A 19,042-nucleotide genomic window follows, 5' to 3' on the forward strand; every position below is an offset into this window, starting at 1 on the left:
CAGGGCTGTGTTGCTGGTGCCTGGTCGCCGGGGTCGGCGGCTGCATCCTGGTGCGGATGGCTCCCTGAGACAGCGCCTCCTAAATTGATGTTTTACTTTTACTTGTACATTTTTGTTCTGGTCTACCCGTGCTCAGTCAGTCTTCTTAAGTATGTGTGAGCTTGTGGGTTTGCATGTATATGTGTGTGTGTGTGTGTGTGTGTGTGTGTGTGTGTGTGTGGGTGTGTGTGTGTGTGGGTGTGTATGTGCGGGTGAGTGGGTGGGTGTGGGTGGGGGGCGGTACTGATTTTTAAACTGATATGTAAAGCACTTTGTGCTACAGTTTTTAATGTATGAAAAGTGCTATATAAATAAAGATTATTATCATTATTATTATTATTATTATTATCATAAATTATGCAAATTACGATCAATAATGAATCGGCTGCGTCTGGTGCGTTTTGAATCTAATCAGCAATCGGTCGGATGTTACCGAGCAGTTTCCTGCAGGATTCTTCAAATATTATAAAAACGACGCGAAATACTGAAAAACGGCCAAATTCTGTGGCACTTTTAAGGCTTATTAGCACCTTAACTGTCTGGCACCGAAAGAGTTAAACAAAACTGAAAAATAATGTACATTTCAGAATTATACCAAAATGCCTTTTTCTGCGAACATGAAATGGGTTAACAACTTAAAGTAGTTCTGCAGCAATGGAAGTTGATCAAGCCTCGAAAGTTGGTGCTACCAATTCCTACAGGTGTCCCAACATTTCTTAATTACTTACAACCTCCTCTGTCTGCATAAAAGTAGTGATTGATTTCAGTTGTAGAAAAAATGCCATGAGTGTGTTCAACTGTTATATCTGCCAAAAATGGCTACTTTAAAAGTTTAGAATACATTTTGGTTTCTAAATTGATTCCATGATTTCTTTTTTAACTTCAGTTGTTTATTTGCTCTATGCTTTAATTTCAGAGTACACTGAGACATTAAACTGGATCATTTTCATTGAAATTCTGGAAAAATTGGGGTGTTCTAAAACTTTTGACTTGTAGTGTATATACAGGGTGGGGAAGCAAAATTTACAATGAACATTTAGTTGTTTTTTCTCAGCAGGCACTATGTCAATTGTTTTGAAACCAAACATATTGATGTCATAATCATACCTAACACTATTATCCATACCTTTTCAGAAACTTTTGGCCATATGAGTAATCAGGAAAGCAAACGTCAAAGAGTGTGTGATTTGCTGAATGCACTCGTCACACCAAAGAAGATTTCAAAAATCGTTGGAGTGTCCATAAAGACTGTTTATAATGTAAAGAAGAGAATGACTATGAGCAAAACTATTACAAGAAAGTCTGGAAGATACTATTAAAGAAGAATGGGAGAAGTTGTCACCCAAATATTTGAGGAACACTTGCGCAAGTTTCAGGAAGTGTGTGAAGGCAGTTATTGAGAAAGAAGGAGGACACATAGAATAAAAACATTTTCTATTATGTAAGTTTTCTTGTGGCGCATAAATTCTCATGACTTTCAATAAACTAATTGGTCATACACTGTCTTTCAATCCCTGCCTCAAAATATTGTAAATTTTGCTTCCCCACCCTGTGTGTGTGTGTGTGTATATATATATATATATATATATATATATATATATATATATATATATATATATATATACATATATATATATATATATATATATATATATGCACAGACAGACACCAGATACAGTCGTCAATTTTATCTCACTCTAATGACAGTGATTAAGATGCTGCCACACTTCAGATGTTAAACTATTGAAGGAGTAAATTTAGGTTTCTGTGGAAATACTGAAGACACTGTCAGTGTTATGGTAAATTGGATACTCAGCAGTCAAATCCCACTGTACACATGCCTCTGATTGAGCAGTGACAGATTTGTCGTTGGCCTTATTTCAAGGCTTTTGTTGGACCAAGGGGAGTTGAAATGAGGCGTCCCACATGGTAAGAAAGAGTTCTGCCACTGCGCTGTCAGCGCTATACTGTGGTTTGAAGGACTTTCACACATCTCAGATTGACAGCATCATTTTGCCTGAGAATCAATCCCATGCACCCCACACAGAAGACACAAAATCTGCCACAGAATCATCAATAATGGGATTGTTCAAAGGACCATTAGTTTTTACTCACCTATAAAATGACAGAAGTTGAAAAGGCTGTTTTGTTGACTAGAATCGAACACAGAGGCTCCATTTTTAACACAGTTTATGGTTTAAAAAAAAAAGAGTGAAAAAACACATAGTAGTTCCAATTGAGGCATTGGGCCTTTGTGCCATGCTGATAGTTGCACACTTGAGACCTTAACGTTATTATGAAACGCAAAATCTCTCAGTCTTGTTCTGTGAACCAAAGTGTATGTAGGTTACTCCTCTGAACTGTGAATAATTCTGCACCATGGAGTCACACAAATTATATACTCTGGCACCTAATATGCTACAGAACCATGCATAATGAATGGTGAAGTGAAATGGATGGATTTGTGAGTGATCTCAGTCCTTCCACGTCCACTCTGGAAGCGAGTGTTTCAGTGTCGGCGGGCTGCAGCAGGATTTTGCATGCTGCCAATGTCGCATCTGCAGGAGACTGTCCCTCTTTGTTTTTTTTTCTGTGTCTCAATAGCTTCTGCATGTTTTCCTCTTCGGCACTCATTACATTTCTTATAATATGATTCTCCTGTTTTTAATGCGATTCCATTCCCTCTGTGTTTATTTGGTGTTTATTGTTCCGTCTGGCAGGCTCATTCTTCATTAATCTAATGCAGTTTTCTCACATTCGTTCAGCTCACTACTTCAGCAATCCTGTAGTGTAAAACTGTCAGGTTCCTTTAGACCAGCCAAACTGTCACTCACCCAAATCCTACCAAAGTAAAAATCTGCAATTTCCTCCTATTTGACATAAAGAGCCAAAACTTCAATAAGCGTCTTGTAACAGTTTTTCTCCATCCTCTTCTTATGCTGTCCAGTCTATCTTGGCAGACCCTTCATCTTCCTCTACCTCTGCTCTCTCACTTTAGTTAATGAAGGGGTGATTGAGGTCACAATCTTAACATGATTTGTTTTCCTCCTCATGGTCATTAAACAGCTAACAGGACGCTAAATTGTCCTGAAACGTTTTATGCTAGAGCCTCTCTTGTCCACAGTTGCAGAAATAGGTCTTGGTAAAAGTTTAACCAACAGGAAAGACATTGCTACAAGGTGGTTAAGGATGTCTGAGTGAAGCTCTTGAAAATGCAAAGGAATTAAAAGCGAACCACTGAGCATAAGAGAGCCATTACATAGTCGTATAGCTCATCCAGTGGATCTACTCCACATGATGAGGTGAATAAATACGCATCCATCCACTATCGATTATCACATTTATCCAGCTCTGATGGTTTTTATGTTGTGTTTGACTTTAAAAGTCCTTGATGTGAAGGACAGCTGAAGACTCATTGCCTTCTCCTGATTATGATTGTGTCTAAACGTGGTGGTTTATTTCCATGTTCTGGACTGAATGTGTATTTATTATATGCAGGAACACTGCATGTGTGCACTCCTTGAGCCTTAGGTGATTAGTAACCAAGTCAAGTACGCACCACACGTGGCTGCCTCACGCACTCTGGTACAGATTGTAAAAAGCAGGTCCCTAAATCACAACAGTGGCCTTTAATTTATTGCTGTGTGAGCGCTCAGTGATGCACTGTTTGAACCAATGAGACGAAACGCACAGGGGCTGTTTTATGACGTCCTGCTTCATTTAATGCATCAAATTTGACCCTGCTTTTTTTTAGGCAACCAAAGAGTAAATTAATAGTTCTAATATATTTTTAACCATATGCAAATGCAAAATGAACTGTGCTGAAGTCTTTTCATTTTACCTTGTCTACCCGAATGGTGTAGTGTAACTTAAAGTAAACACATAGCTGAGTGTATTTTTACATTTAACCTGATTTGACATAGTTACTACAGTGGAACTTCACAGTACGAGTCCACCTTAGAAAATTATCTTTACAAGCCGTGACTCTTGAGAATTTTTGCTTCAAAAAGCAGAGTGGAAATGGGTAGTGCCAGCAGGTGCTCCTCCACAGGTGCTCACTTCACGTTCAGGAGCAGCATTCAGATGGAGGAAGAGATTACCAAATTCTGAACGATGACAGTCTAGCGGAGGAAGCTACCTCTACGAGTAAATAAAAAAGTGTTAGCAAAATGGACAGAGGTTTCTGATTTTGTTGGAAAAAATCCTCCAGACAAATTAAGTTCAGGTCATGCAACTGCTTTAATGACAGGGTTCTGGCGCATTTTCAGAACATTTTAAAAAGCAGAACAAAGCAGAATTCTTTGGATAGATTTTTAGAGAAACATCCTGCAAGTGCAGACAGTGATGAAAGTGAGGAAAGAACAAATTAAGTGAAGAGAGAAAGAAAACACCAGAAATTCTTCTATTCTTCTGCCTGACATTTTACTGGAAGGAGATTCTCCTTCTCCTTTAAAAAACCTTAAAAAAGGACTTTTGGATGGTTTTTGAATGGTTTTGGGGGGCTGGAACAGATTAATTATATTTCAGTTCATTTCAATGTCAAAAATTGGTTCATAAAACAAGTAAATCACAAAATGAACACTTTCATGAAACATTTTAAATTCATACTACAAGGTTCCACTGTACTTCTATTGTAAGTAAGTAAGTAAGTAAAGCTTTATTTATATAGCACTTTTTAAAACAACATGTTACAAAGTGCTTCACATAAAGGGAAGATAGATCAAATCAAATCAGATCAAATCAAATTTTAAGCCAATTTACAGAAACCCAGCAGAATCCTCCAGGAGCAAACACTTACGACTGGTGACAGTGGCGAGGAAAAACTTCCCTTTAACAGGCAGAAACCTCGAGCAGACCCAGACTCCTGAAGGATGGCCGTCTGCCTTGGCCAGTTGGGGTTAGAGCGAGAAAGTAAAGGAGGAGAAAAGACAGAGCGATAGAGATAGAGAGAGACTGGGGGAGAGGGTGGAGAGAGGGAAGGTAGGGTTAGCGTGTTCAGTTAGCGTGTTTCTTCAACTTGTTCTTTTTCTTCAATGTGTGGGTGTTGTTCAGTGTAATATTAGAAATTAATTAGTTCATTGTGGTTCAAATTTGTTTTATTTCTTTATTGATCATTTGTCTTTTTACAAATTCATATCAGCCTCTAAACTTTATTTTATATTTCTCTCTGTTATGCCAGTGTTTATGAATATTATATACATGCATAAAGTATCAACTCTTTGCCATAGTTCATACATTACCTACATTGAAATTCAGTGACTTCCTCTTATATACTAATGATGTATCTAATGGAGCTATAAAAATACTTAATTGTCTGTGCCCTGCTCAGAGACGAACTTTGCAACTTGACCACTCCATAAAAATTCTAATTTGTCAGTGGTTTATAATTGGTACAAATAATGGTCAAACTAAATGAAAATCTGCACCTTGAGGTTAAACCCTAGAAACTCAGAAACATCGCATTTGACTCACTATCTGATGCTCATAAAGTACAAGCAAAATCCATCCATCCATCATCTGAACCCGCTTTATCCTCACTAGGGTCACAGGGGTCGCTGGAGCCTATCCCAGCTAGTTATGGGACAAGTCGTCAGTTCATCGCAGGGCTGACACAAACACAGTCACCCTCACATTCACACCTATGGGCAATTTAGATTACAAGCAAAGTCAAGCAGGTATTTTCATACAGAAGTGTGGGCGTATAAACCATCTGTTTTCCTGGAAAGAGCATGTCAGTTTGTCTGAAAAACCCAAAACAAAGAATTTATTTTCACAGCTGCCTCCAGTCTTTTGAAACGAGTAGGCTAATTCTTCTTTTGGTCTTTGCTTCAGTGATTGTAGGTTTTCTACTGTGTTGGTTGTCCAATACTTAGACATCAGAATTCTTCAACCTAATGAAATCCTGTTCCAGAATTACAAACCAACCCCTGGAGAAACTCTGAATTAACCTACCATGGTAATATTTTAGAACTGGCCAAGAATATTATGTCTGACCACAACCTGGTCCTGAACAGTGACATACAGGGTCCCACAATTTGATCATTTTAGACTGAAGCACTGGTCTGTGTTTCAGTCAATACTGAAATTAACTATGGAACCTAATCCCAGATCAGGAAGGGACTTGAAAATGATATTATATATAGTGTATGTAAAGTTGATGTGTGCATATTTGTTTCCCGTCTTATTTTTTCTCTTTTTGTGAAAAAATTGAGCCGCTGAAAATTCGAATAGGAAAGGATTTTCTTTTATATCCCTGCTGTTTGCTACACATTCACTTTAAAACCCTTATATACCATCTGTTGATTCATCATGGATACTGAAATGCTGACAATTCTGTCCTTGTTGTCTGCTTTAGCAAGTAAATTCAGATTTTTATCATTGTTTTCCTGAAGCCATTCAGAGCAGGCAAGCTATTACTTAAGTAATCTGCAGTTTCCAAACCTGTGTACAGTGACGTTATCAGGCCCCTGGTCATTTAACATGCACTTAAGGCATACTGAGAGTTTGATAAAACACTAGTTTAAGAGTAAGACTCGATTAAGAGAAGAAGAATAATGCAGTGTGTTTGGGCCTACATGGTTGCTATGACAATTTGCACAACTTTTGTCAGTAAAGCAAAATTGAAGAAGAGATTTTACATTAAGGAAAGAACTGAAAGAGACACAGGCCATACTTTCATATCACCCCAATGCTTTCACTAAGAGTATGTACAGACAAGACTGAATGCACTTGTGTACATTTCATGCAGGTTTGGAGGAAATTGTGGGGAAGCCATTGATTTAAAAGTGAAGCTTTCTCAATTTCTCAATGTGAACATGAACATTTAAAATGCCTGCTCTGATTTATTATGTGGTTTAATGGGGCAACTGGCTCAGAGCTCAGATTCTGTAAGATACTGGGCTTCGGCAGTCACACTAGGTGCATATCCATGAAGGTGTTTAATGCATATTTTGAAATTTTGTATTGGAAAGCATTTATGGAAAGGGGAAAAATTTAAAAACATTTCCAAATTTTGCCAAAAAAAAAAGTTTGTAAATGCTTGCTTGAGGTGGTTTTTGTCTTTATCACCAAAGATGAAATCCATATAGAGGAAATGAAAACACCTTTTTCAAATGAGTTCCAATGTAGCGAACATCTAACTCATGTGACTGATGAGCTGTTTGCTGCGATTTCTCAGAATATTCCGATGAATTCTGATGAACAGGTAGTGTGGACGGATGAGGAGACTGAGTTAAAAGACATCACAGCCATTTCAAATGGAAAAAAATGCTCTTCTTCTACTGTTTATTAAAGCTATTTGTAAGTTAGCCTATAGCGCCACCCAATGACAACACAGTCAGGAGTAGTCACTCCAAACCACTCTGGAAATGTACATAATTCACATTTTGGTTTTTACAACCTTTCAAAAGTTCTCTTCAAATTCACATGACATTTTAGAGAAAAAACAGCTGTAGTATGACTGCAGATAAATGCAGCTACATTTATGGTAAATATAGTTAAGTAAAGAAACATTTTTAATTATGTCCAAGAGCCTCTCCTCACTGTAGTGATGATTAATTTGCAGGTCATTATATTTTCTCGTTGTTTATGATTACTTTCTCAATGAATATGAGGATAATGTGACAGAAAGGCACAGCAATTTATTTTTTTCAAACAAGGTCAATTTTTCTGATTTTTTCTCCGCAAGTAATAACATAAACTTTGCAAGCTGTGTGAAACAGACATTGTGTGACAACAATAGTGACTTCTAGCAGTTTTTTATGAAAAACAACAGAACAGCGATAAACGTCGTCCTTGAAGTTAAGGACAACATATAGGGCTTCACCAAACAGCCAGACTATGAGTACAATGAGGAGTTTGTATAACATTAAAACGACCCAAATCCAGCTTTCCTTGTGTGTCTTTTTGTGGCTGGACACTGAACATGGAGCTGAGGGAACAGAGGAACCTGGATTAAACAAAATGAAGAAACAGGGGCTGCAGGTGATGTTGAATCCAGCATCATCACAATAAACTGCCACAAATATTTGTATTCTTCTACTGAGGAAGTGTATGAATAGTTCTCATGCAAAATATTTGTGACCAAGTATTTTGGACATTTGTGCCATTGACTCATCATTCCAGGAGTGTAAGGACCAGCCTCTTCTGTTTACTTCAGAAAAGAGGATCATCATCATCATCATCATCATCAGTGAAATATTATTTCAGTTATTAATTGCACATTATTTTTGACAATTTTAATGAAATTTGCAAGTCAACTACTTGACCATTGGTGTCAAATTGTTGAGGATTTTGAAAACACATAAAAAAGTTTTGTAAGAGACATTGTAAATATTGTCAATAAACTAGCGGATCAGGGGCTCGTTTCTGCACTAGCTTGTTAAATCGTTAAGCCCAGTGCAACGTAAAATGCGTCCATTTAACGCATTTTGCGCTATCCCATTTCTTGGCTTGCTCTTTGTTTGTTAACAACTAACGCAACGCAAAAAGCGTTTGTGCGTTAGTTCGTTAACCCCAATGCAACGCAAAATGCGCTATCCCGTTTCTGGGCTAGTTGGTTAAAAATGTGCACTCACCCAGTTCCTCGTTCCAGGGCTGATTTTAAACGAGGATGGAGGATGTATTCTTGTAGCTTCATTTCACTTCATTTCTGTCATGTATTTCCTTGGAAGTATTATTTACATTTGAAAAAGAAGATTTTTAACACAAGTTTAACAATATCTTTAATGATATCAGATTTTTCCCATGGACATTTTGTACCGATAAAAACGAATTTACAGAGTGAGGATTGATCTGCTCACTGAATTTTATTCTCTGTCGATTTATGGATAAATATAGATTAGTTCAGGACTAAGTGTGTGTGGCTTTGAGAGATGAAGGAATGAATGAATGAATGAATGAATGAAGGAATGAGAACCGTATGGGGATAGAGCCAGTGAACTGGTGCCACACACACCAGCGTGTGTGTGTGTGTGTGTGCGCGCGCGTGCATGCAAAATGAGATATGAGCATATGGATGAGAGGAACGGAACAGTGTTCAATTTTTCTATACAATCTGTTTGTCCTGTTGTTTGGCGTGGTTACTACCAACAGTTACCATTTAGAGTTCTGTTAATAAAGTCACCAGTGTGGAATAACTGGGGTCATCCTTAGACGTCCAGCCGGACGCATAATATATATGTGTAAATAATTCAGTTCATTTCAGTGTGTTTGCTGTCAGAGGACTGGAAACAGTGGGAGCGGAGGCACTGTTCTGGGTTAAATAGTGAACGCACCTGTTTAGTGCACCCTTCAATGCAAATAGTGAGCAAACGATGGCTTCGCGAACGCATCAAGCGCAGTAATGGATTTTGCGTTCGTTAAGCTTCTGCATTTGCCGACCCATCATTCGCTCATTATTTGCGCTGAAGGGTGCGCAAATGGCTGTGTTCACTATTTAACCCAGAAATGAGCCCCAGGTCCACTGAGGACGTCTCTTAGCTTGACCAGCCTTGTAGCAATTTTCACCTCTGTTAATACTTTTGTCAGCTCTGAAGAACGGGTAGGAGTAATTTTGCTTTAAAGTCATCAGTGTTATTCTGTTGCTTTTTTTTTGTTATCTATTAATTTTTTATATATTCATTTGTTGTTTGCTACTGGTTTTTGTGATATCAGACTATTCTGTTCTTCAAATTCACTGATGTTCTTCTATTGTTGTTACTGTTTTGTTTTTGCCTGTTGTTTGTTTCTGTTTCAGGTTCTGTATCAGTGTTTGTGTTTTCCCATCAGGTAATATCTGTACAGTTATAAAATAATTAAATCCAATCAATAAGGGGAACTGATCTAAGGCTCAAACCCCTCTTAGATCAAAACTGTCAAGTAACTTGTGGCACCCAGTACATTTATGTTGGAGGCCAAATTGCTGAAAAGGTTAAAAAAAAAAAAAAAAAAAAAAAAGAACGTGTATCAGATGAGACTGAACTGTTTCACACTGACGGCACAATGGTACTTTCATCACTTGTGTGACGTGATTCAGATGGGCTGAAAAAATTATTGATGTCTCACCATTGACTGCCATTCATATTTTCTCTTCAGGTAATGTGAAAGGGGACAGATGGTTTAGTTAAAGATAGTTTAGGGAAAAAAAACTAGATATTGAAATCCTGATTTAGCTTATTAACCCATAAAGACCCAGTGTTTGTGGCCATTCCCAAATGAATTTTCTCTCTATTGAATCTTTCTTAAAGGGATCGTATTTTGCTCAACCCGCTTTTATTAGTCTTTGGAACATTATTTGTGTATTTGGACCCAAACAGTTCAAAAAGTTTGAATTTGAACCCTCCAGGCACTGCAAAGCTATGTTTATATTAATTTTGGCAAAAATCAAGTGGATTTCTACAACCAGTTTTAATTCCTTCATAATTTGTTACGTCTATAACTAGTTATATCACGACATTTGCACATATAAGGTCAAGACTTCCGACAAACATTTCTCCGAATACGCCAAAATTGTATGTCAGCAGCAGTGGTTGTAGTAAAAACTGAAAATATGTCCAAACTTCAAGCTGGTTACCTAAAATGTTCAGTTTTTGGTTGAATGGGACGGAGCAGCACGGTCAACCACCTGGAGGGGTTGGGGCCTGAAGTGGTTCATTTGGGCCAGCGCTCAAAACCACCTTTCTGGAGTCATTATTGAGATATAAGGTTGAAGATGGACCTGTGGAGTTGAATTAATGAAGAATTCAGACCCAAGCATGGCATTTACAGTTTATATAGACCACAGGGAAATGTTTTAAAATGCATAATTCCATTTAAAAAAAAAAAAAAAGCAAAATATTGCTCCTTTAACTGATTTATAAGCATTTATTATAATAGTATCCTCTGTATTTAGCATTGTTTAGTGTAAATCATGTATTTTCCTATATTTAATTCACTGGTCATGTAGATTTTTATTAAAGCTCAGAGTAAATTCAAAGGTTATTATATAAGAAACAAAGAAAACTGAAGATAAAGGGAGTTTTTCAGTAAAATCTATCATCAACTGAACATAAAACAAGTGTCTCCATCCACTGTCATTTGTCAAACTCAATGAGTTTTCCTGGTGAATCAATGTTGTAGAAGATTATGGTGTTTCCACATTTACTACAGAGCCTCTGAACATCCAAATGGGTCATATCTGATGATGATGAAAAGACGACAAACTGTATTTCACACAAATTATTAACATGTATTGGCAGGTTTAGTGGGTCCACAGGCATTAAACATTATAGATGAGTAGATGTTATTGGCTTCTACGGGGTCTTTACGGTTTAAAATCTGAAAAGTTGTGACCCATTTCCACTTCCACCCATGTTGTTTCATTAAAACATGACTATGTATTGCGGCTCTAAATGGGGGGTGGGTTTGATCGTTTTTGACTTCCCATTAAAAATAATTGGGGTGGTCATCAGCATGGTTATTAGAATAGCGCAGCCTTCCCCATCAAACTGCACATTTTGATGTATAATTTGAGCAGTCACAAAATCCACCCATCTATCCATCCAGTCTATCCACAGTATCTGTCTAATCAGAAGGAGTACGTCCTCATATTCTCCCTTCACAGTGCAACACTAACAATATCCCTAATCTGAAATACAGTCCACTCTATTCAAGTCCTACATGAAGAGTGGGCAGTACAACTATTACACACATGGTACTAGGAATAGGACAGGCGTAGGTGAGAATTTCCCACAATAGCTCCATTATTTTCATGCGTTCACTAAGGAGTAAGAGAAAGGTTTTATGAGTGTCAAATAAATGCACTTTGTCATACTGACAAGTTGTCATCATATTGGTGAAGGTACAAGGCCAGGCCAAACAGAATAGGAACATGTCAAAGCTTTATTACTAAAGTGGTTCTGCACTGTTGCTTCTCTCTCACCCTCTTAGCTGACATATCTGCCTCCACCGTGGGGGGACTGCAAGGCCACTCCGATGGACTCTGACTTCTTCAGCACTTACAGCATCACAGCCTGCAGGATCGACTGTGAGACACGATATCTGGTAGAGAACTGCAACTGCAGGATGGTTCATATGCCGGGTAAGATCTAAATATGGTTATAGTGACTCACTTTCACTGACAGAGATACGTAGCATTTCACTGTATTTTAATTTTTAATGAAATACTTGAAGACCTTGTATTTGTGTATTTGGAATACTTGTAATTATGGTGAGGCATGTTGATTTAAACCAATAGATCAAGGTTATGATATCTGAAAATTGTGAAAAAGGCCAAGATCATCCCCCTGGAGAGCTTTCTTGCTCAATAAAAATTCTAAACACAACTGTGTTTTGTTTTTTTGGGTTTTTTTTCTGGTAATATTTTAATTATGAATGTGTTTCTCCAGTCAGATATGGAGTAAGTGTTTGTAAAGACAGGATGTTTTTGAATCATGCTTTATCTTCAGTTCTCATAGCCAGAAAACATTAAACTTTAATGACATTTAATATTTTGGCCATATCACACAGCTCTCATTAAAAATGTAAGAAAAAAATAATTAATTACACAAATTGCTGTAATTCATTTTTTATGAATTGTATTGTTTTATGTTTCCTCTTAAGACTGAAGCTTGTAATGAATTAAATGTAAAGCATGTAGAGTTGAATATAAAGGAATTATATTTAGATTCATTGTGTAAAAGCAATGAATTGACTGAAATTGAAAAACATAGACCTATATGATAAAGCAATTAAGATTAGAGATCAGTTGATCAGACCAATGGAAAACATTTTTTATATGCCTTAACATGAGTGGAAATGAACAGATATGAAAAAACAATACATAATATTGATGTTTTAGTCTTTTCACTTTGACTCTGTACAAACTATTGGGTTTTCAGACAGGTACTGAAACAGTCTGTGTACGTGAGGTCAGGTAACGACCATTGGTGCGTCATGTGACCATCACACTGAAATACTGTTCTACAACACACATAAACATAAGCAGTTACTCTGAGGCTGCAGATCAGCTGATGGATGGAGTTCACAAACTGCTTTAATTTTTTTAACTGAAAAAAATCAACAAAAAAAGAAACTGATCTTAAAATGAAGGTTTATTTTGTCAACAGAACTGAAAATACAGTAATATGTCACCTAATTTAAAGTCACATTTTCTACAGATGCACAAAACATTTAGTAACAGGCACAATATTGTTAAAATTGCACTTTTCTAAAGAAATTTCAGGTTTTCCAGGTTATTCACATTTTTTGTGAAAGGATCATTTGTAAATGCATTTTTTTAATGGAATTTTACTTTTTCACACTAAATAAAGAGAAAAAGTTGGAGTTGTCATTATTTATAGGTTACTATGATAGTATTTTACTGGTCTGACCCACTTGAAATCATATTAGTCTGTATGTGAAACCTGAACTAAAATTAATTAAACATCCTTAATCGTTAATATCATCAATATAATTTTTGTATTTCACAAGTTCATCCCAGGGCCAGGTTGGCCCCTTTGACGGTCCGGTTTTGGCTGCTCAGGGGCCCCATGTTTGACACCCGCGGTCTAAAACATAACACACTTCAGTGATAGACATCCCACTATCTTCCATATTTACTGCACATTTGACCACATCTATTGTTGCACTTAGTCATTCTTCAACATATTAACTTCTATATTTTACCGTTGATTCTTAAACCTTTTTTTTTGCCTCTACTGCCTTTTTCTGAAACATGCTCTTTATCTTTTCCGCTACCCTGCACTGTGTCAGTTGCATCCTCTATTTTGTGAGGATTTTTCTAATTCCTTTACATTTAACTGCAATGCAGTTAGAGCCCATTTCAACAACAGCGTGTTATACTCGCTGCTCTTTTGACCTTAAGTTTCTCAAAGTTCTTTGTGTTCAGAGTGCTGATGATTCTATTGTACTGATGGGCTGCATTGTGTTAGTGTATAGTCAGTGAATTAAAAATGTGAGCCATTATTCAGGCAATTCCACCCCCAGTGTTTGTCAATAAGGCTTAAATAATTGCTCTGTTTAGAGTGTTTTACATTTGTAAATACAGATTACTTAAGTTTAAATGCATTTTGTAATTTTTAGATATTTAATGTGACAGATTTTATCAGCATTTGTAACAAGAAATATGTATTTGTGCCCATCTCTGCTTATGCTGTGGCAGTATTTATTAAGATGTAGCTTGCAACACTGCCTGTTGTTTTTGTTCTCATTAAAAATTGTCTCACTTAAAGCTGAAGCAACGAAAACAATTCTCTGGGAAGCCAGCGGCTGCAGAAAAATCAGATACTTTCACACTCCAGTGGATCGGAAAAATCAACTATCTTCACTTAATGTTTGTGCAGTGATTACAGCTGTCTACCTTCGACGTTTAATCACAGTGTGCCATCTCAGATGGGGAATTGAAAGGGAATTTGGCACAGAGGAAACATTTGGAGTGGCCTCAGTTAACCCACCCTCACCTGTCTAATAAATGTTAACATCTCTGTCGTCAATCAGGGTCACTTTCAACGTTGTGTTTGCTTAGAGACAGCCAGAACAATCTGTCTGCGTGATAATCAGGATTAGCTATTATCTTTCAGCGATAGTGCAGGTGATTAATGTGAGTCTACAGAGAACTCCCCAGTTAAAGCCCTCTGCTCCACTTCCATTCATCTCTTCTGTCTTCCTGTCATTAGAGTCATTTTTAATGGGTATAAACCAAAAGCAGTGAGAAATTACAAGCAGGGAAATCATTTCTTTTACTTTGAGGACGTCTCCTTTTTTTCTGTGTTGTCCTGATAGCAGGAGAGGGATGGCTCCTGTTTTAAACAAGACGCAGAAGAGGGTGACGAGAGGCAGTGGAAGCACAAAAGTTAATGAAATCAATTACGAGATGAGATCGCATTTGCAACTAATATCCAGCACCGATAAGGACAGTAATGACAGAATAAGGCAAAACTAATTACAAGCCCAGATCAGACCCACTTTGTGTTCTCCTTTGAAATGATGGTGTTTTGCTTCCTTTTGAGAACACTGTGTTTCTTCTCCGTCTGTCCTTAGGAGACGCCCCATACTGCACCCCCGAGCAGTACAAGGAGTGTGCAGATCCTGCCCTGGGTAAGGAGATAACCCAGCATGCTGCTTGTGTACGTCTGTATGTGTGTGTGTGTGTGTGTGTGTGTGTGTGTGTGTGTGTGTGTGCGCCAATGTTCAGAGCCCCTGGACCACGCTGATAACAGATAATAGTGTTCCTTCAGCCTGATGGTAGCCATTCTTCGATACTAAACCTCAGGCCTGGTGCTGAGGCTCTTCTTTTCACACACCCCTGTCTCTCCATCAACTGATACCTTTCAGGGCTTTCATCTCTGCTGTGTGTTTTCTTATTGACCCGCAATCTCTCACTCTTTCACGACGCCACGCCACGTGTTGGCCTGTGGCTGCCGCTGTCTCTGCGATTCTGTTGTTGAGTCTTATATCTTTTGTATTTCTTATAAGGGTCTCTGGGGTCTATCCTCCTCACAGCATGTTTTTGTTTCACAAACTCTCTGAAGTTTACTTTGATGCCTTTCACTCAGCATGGCATTCTGTCTGTCATCCCGGGGTGACAATAAATTTATCCGTCTCCCATCTTCCCTCTGTCAATCTCTGTCTGTGTGTGTCGACTCTATTTTTCAGACTTTCTTGTCGAGCGGGACAATGATTATTGTGTGTGCGAGACGCCATGCAACCTGACGCGCTACGGTAAAGAGATGTCCTTTGTAAAGATTCCCAGCAAAGCATCAGCCAAATACCTGGCCAAGAAATTCAACAAGACAGAGCAGTACATATCGTAAGTCACTATCTTCATATTATTGTTATTTATCCACAGTCAAGTTTAGACTGTCCTTTACTTTACTTTCTATTTACTTCCTACTTACTACCTATTTTTTTCCAATTCCATAAAAATATACAAATTACTTGTGTTGTTGCTGTCAAGCAGATGCTAAATTAAGTGGCAATCATTAATTTGAATATAGCACCTACAATAGTTATGACGCAAAGTAGTGGCATTAGGCATATCTGTCATAACTGTCATATTAGTAGTTCAACTAATTTTCCAGTCTCAGGTATGTAGATTATTTTATTGATGCTACTGTTGATCAGTTCCTCCAGTCAACCTTCAAGACAAAACAAAAATTATCTAAATTTCAGCAGAATGTCATGAAATTAATGAATGAATTATTAGATAACCAGGAGACCTATGTACATTCACAAAGAGCACTGAGCAGCACCTCATTACAAAAACAGTGGAATATTGAGGCAATAGTCTACAAGGGGTTAATCTGCTTTGTGTATTATGAATTCCTACACACAAAGTGGTTAAAAAATGAATTGACAATTTCAAAAAATTGCTTTAAAAATTGTCTTTTAGGAGTTCAGCCCAAATTAAAAGACTAAATATAAATATTAGTGAGCCTGATGTTATGGAAAAGCAAAGCCACTTTTTCCAAGCCTCTATGTTGAAACATGGAGTAGAGCAGTAGAATCATGTCCAGCTCACATCTGACAGACTCTGATCACTGATTGGTAATCACAGCTGTCAGTCATGTATTTATCCCACTGCCACCTACCTGTCTGAAAACACCTGTAATTAGGGAACATCAGGGCCTCACAGGGTAGATTTTTTACAGCTTGAAAACACAGGAGAAGCTGCAGAAGTCTCATGTTTTACAAACTTACTTACATACACTGATTTAAGGTACTTGCATATAATACAGTACTCAAGTGTTTTATGTCAAAATGTTCAGGACAATCTCGGCTCCATGTGTACTGAGGCCTCTTTTTGTCCTGAATCACTGTAGAAAAAAATAATTCAAATCTCACATCCTGAAAATCGGAAGTCTGATTTTTGGAATTGTTCAAGTGTCTTGTGAAAACACACCTTCACTCATGTGGACCAGGTATTTTGGTGCTTAAAATAGGTTTACCCAAGTCTTAGCTTCACAAATGTAGTGGAATATATGAATAAAATGATAGGAAAATGTAGAAAACATGTATAAAATGATTTTTTTTATTACTGTGTGGTCCGTCTTAAATGAGGCTGAATAATAACTTGATATTACATATCAAGCTCCATTAGATATGTGACATTGAGAAAGGAGCATCATATATTATATTATTTTATATTATATTATATGATATTATATATTGTATTGTATTACATTAAATTACATATTATATTGTATCATATTATATTATATTTCTATACTGTAATTTGATTTGTTTGTATGTTTTTCCTTTTTTTATTCATGCTATGTAGTTAAAAAGTTCTTGTCCAGCCTTGTCCATTCTGAGCCACTTAATCCTAGAGAGGGTCACATGGATGCTGGAGCCTATCTTTGCTACCAGTGGGTGGAGGTGGAGTACACCATGGACACAGGGCTGACATACACAGACAAACAACCGTTCACACCCATGGGCGATTGAGATTGACCAGTGAACCTTACAGTACATGTCCTTGGATGGTGGGAGGAAGCTGGAGTACCCAGAGATATGGTACACACTCCTTACAGAAAGGCTCACACACTGGAATCAAACCCACAATCTTCTTGCTGTCTCTTCTTCTTGGGGGCGGCCATGGCTTAGATGGTAGAGTGGGTCGTCCAATAACTGAAGGGTTGGTGGTTCGAATCCCGCTCTCTCCATGTGCTGTTGTGTCCTTGGGCAAGACACTTTACCCTCCTTGCCTCCAGTGCTGCTACTCCCACTGGTGTATAAATGTGTATGAGTGTTTGGTGGTGGTCGGAGGTGCAGATTGGCAGCCATGCTTCTGTCAGTCTGCCCCAGGGCAGCTGCTGCTACAAATGTAGTTAACCACCACCAGAGTGTGAATGTGAGAGGGAATGAATAATGGATCCTCTGTACGTGCTTTGAGTATGCGTTCATAGAAAAGTGCTATATAAATCTAATCCATCATTATTATTATTATTCCTGTGAGGCAACAATGCTAACCAATACAAACCATTTAGTGCCACCCACTTCAAAGTTAATATCTGTAAAATTTCAACAGCATTATATGATCACATTTGGTTATTGTTTTATAAATCATGTTAAGTCAAATCCATTTTATATAGTGCTCATCACAAACCATCACATAATACACTCTGTCAAGGGAAACCTTTCTAAAAATCCCCTTAACATGGAAAAAGTAATGGTAGAGCCGCATAAGAGGGATTCTAGACATTGGTCAAGGACAAGGGATAATTGGACAAGGTAAAGTGTATGCACTAATATACACATACATAAAGATGGATGTTCTATATAGAGCATAATATATGCAAAACCTAATCTATGTAATGAAAGCCAATTGATGTTGTCCCGATTCAATACTTAGCTTAGAAGTTAGTTGCTAGAAGCTTTCCTCTACGCGCCCAAGACAGGACAGTAAAACAGCAAATACAGCCTAACTAATAAAACAAATCAAACAAACAAATCAATCAAAAACATTGCATTCAGTAAGACTGAATGAAAGGTGTTCCACAACACAGTCAAGTACAATATGCCATAAGATTTACTGTGTAAAATAAAATCAGAATATTAGGTCCGTAAAAGGGGACATTTGTATGCAGGTTAATATGATAAATGAGCTACTGCAGACCACGCCCCTGTCCTGTCAGCCCATGGGTACCATCATGTGAACACTAAGATGGTAGATCCAGTGGGTCCTGGAGGATTGGCTGGACTGAAACACTTCCACTCATATACATGTTCTTAGGTTTCATTTGAAGGACAACAGCTAGTTTCTGTATTTCACATATGACTGACACACAATCTGAAGTACACCAGTGTAGCTCTTACATCCACCAGACGCTGCTCCATCTGTGTTACCGTGGTAATGCTACGTGATGCTGATAGCAATATCCATATGCTACATATCCACGTAACTGAAGAATGTCAGCTAAAAACTCAACAAAACCAATTTTCAGACAACAAAAAGCAATTGAAAAATTGAAAATGGGCAATGGGCGCTTAAAATGGGCAAATCCCAAAAACAAGCAAGCAGTCT

General features: G+C 37.7%; 1 protein-coding gene across 3 annotated transcripts in view; it reads left to right on the forward strand.

Annotated features, from left to right (window-relative positions):
* asic1b (acid-sensing (proton-gated) ion channel 1b) overlaps positions 1-19,042 on the forward strand; it is a 335,432-nt gene that overhangs the window by 295,305 nt on the left and 21,085 nt on the right. For all 3 annotated transcript variants that reach the window (XM_030134869.1, XM_030134866.1, XM_030134868.1), the window contains 3 exons: positions 11,947-12,097; positions 15,058-15,114; positions 15,673-15,826. In XM_030134869.1, the coding sequence (XP_029990729.1) occupies positions 11,947-12,097; positions 15,058-15,114; positions 15,673-15,826 (362 nt within the window). The remainder of the gene's footprint in view (positions 1-11,946; positions 12,098-15,057; positions 15,115-15,672; positions 15,827-19,042) is intronic.

This window comes from Sphaeramia orbicularis, chromosome 5 (genome assembly GCF_902148855.1).
Source record: "Sphaeramia orbicularis chromosome 5, fSphaOr1.1, whole genome shotgun sequence".
Taxonomy (NCBI): domain Eukaryota; kingdom Metazoa; phylum Chordata; class Actinopteri; order Kurtiformes; family Apogonidae; genus Sphaeramia; species Sphaeramia orbicularis.